Source organism: Liolophura sinensis, chromosome 8 (genome assembly GCF_032854445.1).
Source record: "Liolophura sinensis isolate JHLJ2023 chromosome 8, CUHK_Ljap_v2, whole genome shotgun sequence".
In the NCBI taxonomy this organism is placed as follows: Eukaryota; Metazoa; Mollusca; class Polyplacophora; order Chitonida; family Chitonidae; genus Liolophura; species Liolophura sinensis.
The window spans coordinates 32,572,829-32,582,580 of NC_088302.1; the positions used below are offsets into that span (position 1 = coordinate 32,572,829).

Genomic DNA, 9,752 nt, shown 5'->3' on the forward strand with positions numbered 1-9,752 from the left:
GCGTTAAATTAAATATAAATGTCCAATGCACAAGTCTTTATTTTGTTGAAAAATTGTTATGTTTTGTAGTTGCTGTTTTTTTTTTTTGTTCGTCGAGGTACTGGAAATTGTTGCTGTCAGCGATGATTCCAATGTTCCAATGTTTCTTTCAGGTTCGTGCTGCATAACTCCGGTGTCTGCTAACTTTGTCTGTCCACTGGACAGTTCTTACGTTTTTGCGACTTCTTGGTGGTGTCCACGTGGATGATCATTAGGGTCCATTGTAGCGGAATGTTCTTTGGCTTTCATTCGTAATACGTCTATACTGGACTTCCTCACGTCTATAGAATCATGCTCGAAAGGAAACCGCATTCCCGATGGTAAAGACGCACCCACTGGAGCTCCGGCGGCAGCCATGTTGAATCCGGAGGCCATGAGAATGTTCGGTAAAGAGCCCGGTGCCGAAGGGTTGACCAGGTAATTTGAGAGCAATCCGCCGAATGGGATTTTGCTGTGAAAATAATGGCCAGTCAATCCGGCCAAACCAGTCTGCTGCATTGCCATCATAGGGTTGAGCCCCGTCAGGTGTGGAACGCGACCCGTCCACATGGAGTCCATAGCAGACGGAAGTGGAAATGAGGACCCTGGGATACCAACCATATCTGGGCAGTGCTGTAAATGGTCGCCGTGAAGAAAATTCGGACTCTCTCTTCCCAGGGCCTTTTCCCGCTTTCTCCACTTGGCACGACGATTTTGAAACCAAACCTAAACAAAAATAATAAAACAAATTGTTAAACACATGCATATTTATAATGACCCGAACAAGGCGAAGAGGTCAGTTTCACAACACTTATTAACCATTATTTCATTGTTGATATTTTTACCTAGAAAGCATACAATAATCATTTACACATCTTTAACCACGCAAGGTGATTTCTGAATAAAATGTAGAGTATGGGAGAAGTGTAAAGGTATCATGTTTTATCATCCGTGAGGTGGCGTTAGTGTGGAACAGGACCTCGAGCCAGTGTTACTGTGTATCATTTTCTACATTAACTTCGCAGTCTCTTTAAAGTGACATCATTATAAGCTGGGAAAGGTGCATATGGCGTCAATAAAATGACGTCACGGTCCTGCTGTTGGGCGTTTGACGGGCTCTCATTGTATTTACCTAGTTTTACCCTAAGTTTGGACAATACAATAACACAAATCGTTTGACTCAAAGAAGATGAAAAGGGCCATTGATCTAAACATATTTCAAAGATTTTTTTTACTCTTAATCATATTAACACGGCTTTGAAAATCACTCGAGTATATATATATACTCGCTCTTGCGGATACAAATTTAATTTTTCGCCAGCTGACACAGAAAGTATCTGAATGTTTCTGAAATCTGTTAAGTGTTAAAGTTCATGACAGTTGATCCATAACGCTGATAAAGGATATAATGGATCTACATCATGATTTAATGTTGAAGCCTTGTCGGTGTAACAAATTAAAGTACAAGCTTTTAGAATTTCTAAACCATATATACCTCTCTTGATTTGTGGTCTATATGGGGTATGGTGGCTTGGAAAGAACAGTGGACAATATCGGTTAATCTTTGAAATGTGACTGTTAACTTAAATTTTACTGGCTCTTTGCCGGGATAAAAATTTCCGGTTGACATATTATGGTACTTATTATATGCTATATTGTTTCTTGTTCTGTTTTTAGCCTTGGGAACTAAGAGCGGCAGATTGATAGAAAATTAGAGTTTGATTCTTGTCGCTGAGTCATTCAGTAGTCTCACTTACAGACTGAACAAATATTTCCGCCCTGCGGTGCCGACTTTGCTCTCAAATTTGGTTGGCCAATGCCCGAATCTCTCAGCGAAAACAAATAGACGTGAGTGGCGGAGACAGAGGGATATTGCCCGGGGGGAACTTTGTAAAACCGTTCAAAACTCGCCGAAATGAACCGAGAAGAGTGTCGCGTGTTTGTTATCTCTTCAAGTCAACGCCGATAAATCGTTCAATTAGCTCGTTCTTTCGACACTTGGACAGGCTCTTCCTTCATAAGATCACCTATTAAGACATTAGGCCAAATTGAATTCCATCCTTATCCTAGCCGTTGATTATTGTTCAAAGTCGATTACACAGGCAGACCGTTCTTCCAATGAAAATAATTCACTAATTACGATTTCAATAAAGGAAATTGCCGGGGTAATCGAATCGCGTCTTTAGCGGGTGAAGAACAAACAATTGAGGACCTCCTATACAGTATAGCGGTCTGTATACGGCTTTAGTAGCAAAAATCACCGCATGCCCCTCTGTACCACTTGCTGGATTTCACTCTAAATCGACTTTCACATATTCAGCATACACGAAAACTGACCCTTGCAACATATAAAAACAGCAAGTTACCATCTGAATGTAAATTCCTCAACGTTTACTTGACCTGACTTTTTGTACATTTGCTAATTATATTTTCAATAGAGATATTAAGGTCGAAATATTTCATGTTAATAAACGCCTTGCCATAATTCCGATAATTCTAACGATGTTAGACATACTGAAAGAACGCCTTCAATACATGGCGTGGAGGTGTCTTTAATTTCATAGCAAACTCTTTCAGCTGCGGCCAAATTGGCATCACAATGCAATCATTATGTATAATTAAATGCGTTTGTGAGTTTTACAGTAATCTGTTACAGCGGATTACTGGGGTTGAATGGGCGTTAAATTGTTGGCTGATTCGAGAGGGGAAAGGCCTGTGCTCGGTATGGTACAAATATATCGAATCAGTTTTGGTCGACGAAATAATCGCCTCTGTCTGTTTTGTAGGGCATCAATTGGCATGGAAGAGCGGGTTCCTGTGACAGTGTCACAATGAGGCAGTTTTTACTGAAGACGATCCTAACGCCTACCCACAGAGACGTCGCTCTCTTTAAGCTAAGGAAATTACCACCAATCAGCCCAGTTTCTGTAGTTAACCCCACCGACCCTGCTAATGTTCCTCTCAAGCCTAACTTTGATTTCCCATAATTCTCTTCCTTGAGAAACTTATTATTTAAGATAAAGAGACAGATGATTAGTTCTTTGAAAGGCTTGTTGAGAGTTTGGGGCGAGGACGATTTTAGCAGCAACAATGACGCTCTCACCACGACCAAGTCCCCCAACAAATACAGCTAATTTAGTCCAGTCCTATTTAACAGTGCCCAGTTTATCTTGGGTGCCAAACCACGTCGAGACGGCACACAAAACTAGAGCCAAGTCATTGAGAAGGCCAATTTTAAAAGCACACTCGAAGCCCAACTCTTCGAGAGAAAAGAGACAAAGCCGCTTAAAACAGTCGATTGAGGAACGGCAACCGAGAAATTGCCGGAACTAAAGGTGGCTTGTAGAACAGTGGAAATTAGAAGGTAGAATCAGCACTTAATAATGAATAGATCTGATAAAGGTTTGACTCTCGTCGCGGCTTGAGCAGCCTGCGCTATTGTCAGACAGATGTCTCGGACTTGTAGAGCGAAAAACATTGAAACACGCTAGATCGCCCATTCCGGCCTGTGAGACTGGACAAGACCACAGAATGGTTCAGAAAACACCCACACAAAATCGTTTAGGAAGGACAATGTCCTTTAGCTCAACACTTAAAAACTTCAAAAGGAGTGTGAAGAGCCCCTTATATGACGACTTCGAGAGTGATAATTGGCCGCCAAATTCACTTTCAATTCATATATAATTCGGTTTTATTTAGACCATTGTCACACTCTGTCCAGTTTTCATTGAACAGTATCCCTTATTTCTCTCCCGTAGAGTAGCCATTTTTTTTTCTCATAGCAAACTTTTTGAACACCGGTGAACGCTCACTCGAGGACTTCGGACCCTATTATAACTCAACGACTCTAAACTGAAATTACACAGCCAGACCACGCAAACGTAAAAAGCGCGGAGGGAGAGAAAGTATGAACAGAAGGCCGTGCCCCGAGGTGCTGCCTGTTGTTCCCTTGTACATGCTACTGCTAATTTGCTTGTGTCGAACAATCACTACTACCCGTAGGCTCTTATTAAACAAAGAAAAGGTCCAGCCAAGCTTTGAGGACTATAACAACCAGTTATTGGTTAACGTCACAGATAATTCACTCAAAAACATTTGCTCTGCCTAATTTACTGACCAAGAATCTTTCATGCATGCACTAGTTCATCGGTCAGTTATGAATATCTGAATAAGATTTAGCTTGATCCGAAATGTCTGTTGAAATACGCTGATCATATTTAATTTCTGCCTAACATTAAGTATCTGTGTAGAATAACCTGTATCTTTCCGCCATCTTTTAACATATTATGTATTTAGTAACACATAACGAGCAATAATTTGCTTTAGTTTAATGCATCATTTCTGATAGCTCAGAACAGAAATATGTTGTTCTTATATTACTGCCAAATATTAAGTGTCCATGGAGAATTCCATGTGTCTCTCCGGTGTGTTAAGTAGCCTTATAATTGTGGAACTGTAATATATTTATTCTTCGAAATAAGTTTTAGCTCTGTTCATGTCATTTCGAATAGCTTGGTAGAAATATTGTGGTATTTAATTACTGCCTAATATCCAGTATCTGTCTGAGTAATGACAGTCGATAATGCGTGGTATATCAGCGGCTTGCAGGCTCGTACATTGTGCGCTTGCTTTCCACACAACCCGGCCAATCAACGCCCGTATTCTTCCCTGAGTGATAATTACTGGGTGAATCGTCGATTTATTACCCGAAAATTACAGGTTCAGTGGAGGTCTATTGAGAGATTTGTCCAGAAATCCAGAAGGTGTGACACCGGGGAATTTCGATTGACGGTTAGCCCTGGGGAGAACGACTCGTAGGCTCTTTTCTCTGCTGTCCGGCAAGTCAAACACACCTGTTCAAGTCGGGACAACGTCATTTACAGTGACGAAAACAAAACAGACTTACATTCTGCTAACCGGCGGTTGTACCGTCTGAACAAAGACCTATACTGGATATTATTAATTGACGGCTAACGGCGCTGGAGATAGGAGAGAATTGCCTTCATTAGGGAGACAATAAAAGGCAGATGATCATCTGTTCCAGACGCCTCGTATAATAAATAACGGATTAGGTTTCTTAATTATCATGTCTGAAAACTATTTTGCGAAATCACTGCTTTTGTGTGGTGGACTCGTGCTGTCCATTTCTCGACTTATACGATTAATAATAATAAAAAAACAGCTAAAATACGAAATATATACATCGGATGGATTTGCCATAAATAAAGATAAACCTCTCCAACACGCGGATTTACTAAAACTATTTTAAACGCAAGAATTTGATATTTTACACACATTATTTAATGGGTATTAGAACATTTCATCAGAATATATTGGAACAATGGTATTAAATAAATAATAAGAAAATTTAAATAGTCAGAGCAATCGAACACAACTATATTTCAGACGAAAATATGCCTTTAATTTATTGCTATTTTAATACTACTTCAAATATGGTGGTGAAATTTCCGTAAAAGGAGTTACGTATGAATTAAATAATGTGTGTGAAATACAAAATTCTTTCATTTAAAACATCTTGGTTTTAATTTATTTAAAATGGCTGTCTTTTTTTCTCTCGTCCACCCGATATAGGCCTACATCCATAACTGTTCGAGTGTTTCATTTCTGCAGCTTTTTAGTGGCGAGATGCATTGATCACTATCAAGATCATACAGTGCAATATTTCTAAATATTAGTCAGATGTGGACTTGGTGAACTTCTGATATTTTTATCAAGCTTTTAATAGAGAATTCTAAAGAGCTGAACACTGATATTGTAATAAAGTTTGGTGTACAGATTGCATTGCTTCAGTACCGAACAACAGCCCTTTGTATAACTTCATCTGTGCAGAATGTCTACATATATAAAGTGCGAACCGCTTCAACATGGTTCAGCAACTGGCATAATTCCGTACTAGAGATGTAGTAAAGGGACATGATCTGAACAAAAAGCCTGGCCCTTGGAAAGCTGCAAGGCCGCAAATGTATTCGCGGAGAGCTTGTATTTAGCGGATTAATAGCTGCTCAAGTGTGGATTTTTTGTTATCGCTCTATTTGAGCCGGTGTGAAGTTCAAGCATTCACGGTGACATGCGCTAAACGCCATCAACAAAAGCTAGACATTCTACACCTGTATATACTCCATACAAGGATTAAAGGTAAGGTTTACCTGTACGCGAGCCTCGCTCAAATCCAAGCGCATGGCCAGTTCCTCCCGAGTGAACACATCCGGGTACTGCGTTTTCTCAAAGGCCCTCTCTAGCTGGTGCAGTTGATACGTCGTAAAAGTTGTTCTGCTTCGACGAATTTTTCGGGGTTTATCGCTGCAGCCATCCGCCGAGTCGCTGTTCCCGTCAGGCGTGCTCGAGGTCGGGGGCACGGATCCGCTCATTCCTGCAGCGGTGGATGGGACGCCTTCCCCAGACACACTGATATCAATACCCTCGTCAATGTCAGGTGATGATTGCGCTGGCTCGCTACCCATGACATCTGTACCTAACCGTGCGGGTGGAGAATTGGGCACGCTATCGTGCACACCGGGGGTGGGAGAAGGGGACCTACGGGCGTTGTAGCTGTCCTCTCCCAGGCTCTCATCGCCATCACTCAGACATCCAACACCCGGGCTGTCAGCGCGAGGGTCGGGGCTAGCTGCCATAGGGCCCCCAAACGCTGGGAATAAGAAAGAGAAAGGCATACATACAAATGGTTGTGGTGACAGGGATTTAAATGTTGAAAATGTACACAAAATAAAAAGTGTAATTACTCCTTAGTTTATTGACTATTAGTCGAACGAAAGGTATTTCGCTGTCACACAGCCCAACATGCGATCTCGCACCTAGATATTGATACAGGCCAAATAAAACTGAATCAGTCAACCCACAAAGGCGGTATTAACTGTTGATTAATAATTAAGTCGTTCCGCTGGGGGTTTCGATCAGAAAAGTTATGTATATTTCACATTTCTCTCGCCCTTTCAATCGAGCGTTGCATGTCACAGACGGCCTGGACGTACGGGTCGTCGCTTGCATTGATTCCGCAGGACAATGGGTGTCAAGAAGGATGATTTGGCGACAAAAGACTGCCATTCTCTTCAGAACATTAAGTACAAGTCATCCAGTTAATAACCTGTGGCCGAATTAAACATGAACGGTAAATATTAATTAATATTTCAGGCATTTACTGTTGAAAGCCGCACTTGCGTTGCCTTGGTAAGAATCTTTCCAGATAGGGTATAACTGACATGCATGTTTCTCTAATTGTTATCACCGCAAAGATAAAACTCAGCACAGAGGCGCGATGTTTATTTCAAAGGGGCAAAAGCGTGAAAAGAGAAATTTTTATTAATCAGTGCAGATAAAAATCGAATACAATAAAGTTGCGTGCAGGAATTTATAAATATAACACAATACAAAAATCAGCTTTTCCAGAAGGTCTGGGTAGATTCGTGCTCTAGACCGCAAATTTTTGTGCCTGTTGAACAAAATTCAATAAATTCTGAGATTTCCATTCGGGTGAACAGAAAATTGTCAAAAGACATGCAAATTTATAATAAAACAGGATATAATGGGGTTACATACGATATGTCACAGTCATTTCATTACGTACGATATGTCACAGTCATGTCATTACGTACAATATGTCACAGTCATGTCATTACGTACGATATATCACTGTCATTTCATTACGTACGATATACCATATTCGTGTTTATCTGACGTCATATACTTTACACAAGCATACTGCCATTCCCCTACATAAATATAATTTTACCTAATAAATGTCTTCACGTAAATCCCTTTCCACTCACGTGCGTTTTTTTTCACAATCGAATCAAACAGTCGTACGCAAAGAAGCGTCGCATATCTATTATAATGCACACATTGCCATAATATTTTCGATCATTTCTAAAATTTGTTTTTGTTTTCTGAACTTGGATTACATTTCCACGCTTGAAATTGATATCCATTTATTAACGAGCCCTAAAAACATATCTATCATGTATATAACAGAATATATATGTCAAGCAAATAAAACAACCTCTGTCCTTTAAAGGAAGGCCTACACACCATTTCTAAAAAAATTTTCTAACGGTATTTCTGATGGCTTTCCCATGTTGAGTGCCATTTTCTTTGTTTCAAATCACTGACGTACAGGTCTTACATGCATGGATTAACGAAAAAAACTCTATTATATACTCACCAATATACGATGTTTGCCTTAACGTTGATAAAATATTCGGGTTTTAAACTACATTTCTGAAAGATAATAATCATAATGTTCCCCATTTACGCATTTATACGAAGTTTGGGTGATTTGTTGATATTGTGTAAAATACAGGGTAGCCTTGTACGATAGTAATATTTACATTGATCCTTACCTCTCTGCCCGTGAGACTGTGTAGGTCTTGTGACGCTAAAGTTATGGTTCAAACGTCGTTCTTGCACCTCTTTGTCAGCCTTGGTGTTACCGAGGATGCTGTCAATGCTGTAAGACATGCGGGTTTTCTGGGACTCTAAAGCCCTCACCTGTGAGCCATTCACCTGGGACTCCCTAGCTCCGCTACGACCTACAGGCGGCGTCTTCTCCATGGTTATCACCGCAGATATAAAACTCCTCAGCTGTATACGATGGTTGATCCACTTCAATTCATCGGTGAAAAAATATCTGGCCTTATGTTTATAATAATACACACCCTATGGTTAATTGACAATGAAGAGTACGCTTGCTCTCTCCAAATCCGGTCTAGATCAAATCCTTTGAAGTTCCTGGATAAACTAAATAGCTACTCTTTTTTCCTGTCGTCTATATATGGAAACTGTTTTTTTTTTATGTGTGTGTGAGCTTAAATTCTCACACACCTCTCCAATGGTTCAAGATTCCACAGCTCGGTGCCGTTCTGAGGTTTCGTCTCGCTTTTGTAAATGAACGTAGTGTTTGATCTTTACTCAATGGTTAGCTCTGGCCTAACTGATCAGCGATCCCTCCTATATGCATCTATTTATTACCACGGGCTGTAATGTAATTAGACAGCAGTTTGTACACTATAGGATCAAGAAGGTTTCATGTAATTGTCACTGAGAGGGGATATCGACGAATCTGGCGTTTTGATTGGACGAAGGATTATGTTCCGCGTGCTTTATTATGACAGCCGCTTTGCCTCGCTTGTTATCGCCAGTGACGGTTTGAGAGCACTGGGCGGGGCGCGAAGCAGACCACATGCCAATCAAGATCTGATTCGGCCCAAATAGTCTCAAATAACCTCCTGCTGATGATCTGGTGGAGTACAAAAGAACAGAACAATTCTTGGGCAAGTTTACACGGGGGCTTTAAGAAGGGGAGTGGAAAATGACTGAGATAAAGAAACAGAAAAAATACTGATCTGGGCAGATACGGCTCACAAGACTCCGAAGCAGGCTTTAAGCAGATTTATAAGCAATTTTTCACCTGTTCAATTGTGGGTTTAGATTAGACTTAACTCCACATACTCAATCATTAATTACCAGGTTAGCTTACATCACTGTTTTCCGTAATATGTTTATTTTGTATATACTAAACCATTTTCGCTCAACATGATCTATTCAATTCGGTGATTTCTCCACAAAATCAAAAGAAACATAGTTTACCTGTAGTATTTTTTAATGATTCATTTTGTTTGTTTATGTAGTTATTTTTCATTTATTTATTTTTTCTTTAGTTTGGTTGTTTCTACTAAAGTCGCTTAAACGTTGAAGAAAAT

At 40.2% G+C, this 9,752-nt stretch overlaps 1 protein-coding gene across 1 annotated transcript; it reads right to left on the bottom strand.

Annotated features, from left to right (window-relative positions):
- Nucleotides 1-207: 207 nt before the first annotated feature.
- LOC135473427 (retinal homeobox protein Rx-B-like) lies at nt 208-8,604 on the bottom strand. The gene is made up of 3 exons (XM_064753276.1): nt 8,394-8,604; nt 6,186-6,685; nt 208-744 (listed from the first exon to the last, which is right to left on the bottom strand). The coding sequence occupies exons 1-3, from the start codon at nt 8,602-8,604 to the stop codon at nt 208-210; spliced, it is 1,248 nt and encodes a 415-aa protein (XP_064609346.1).
- Nucleotides 8,605-9,752: the final 1,148 nt, after the last annotated feature.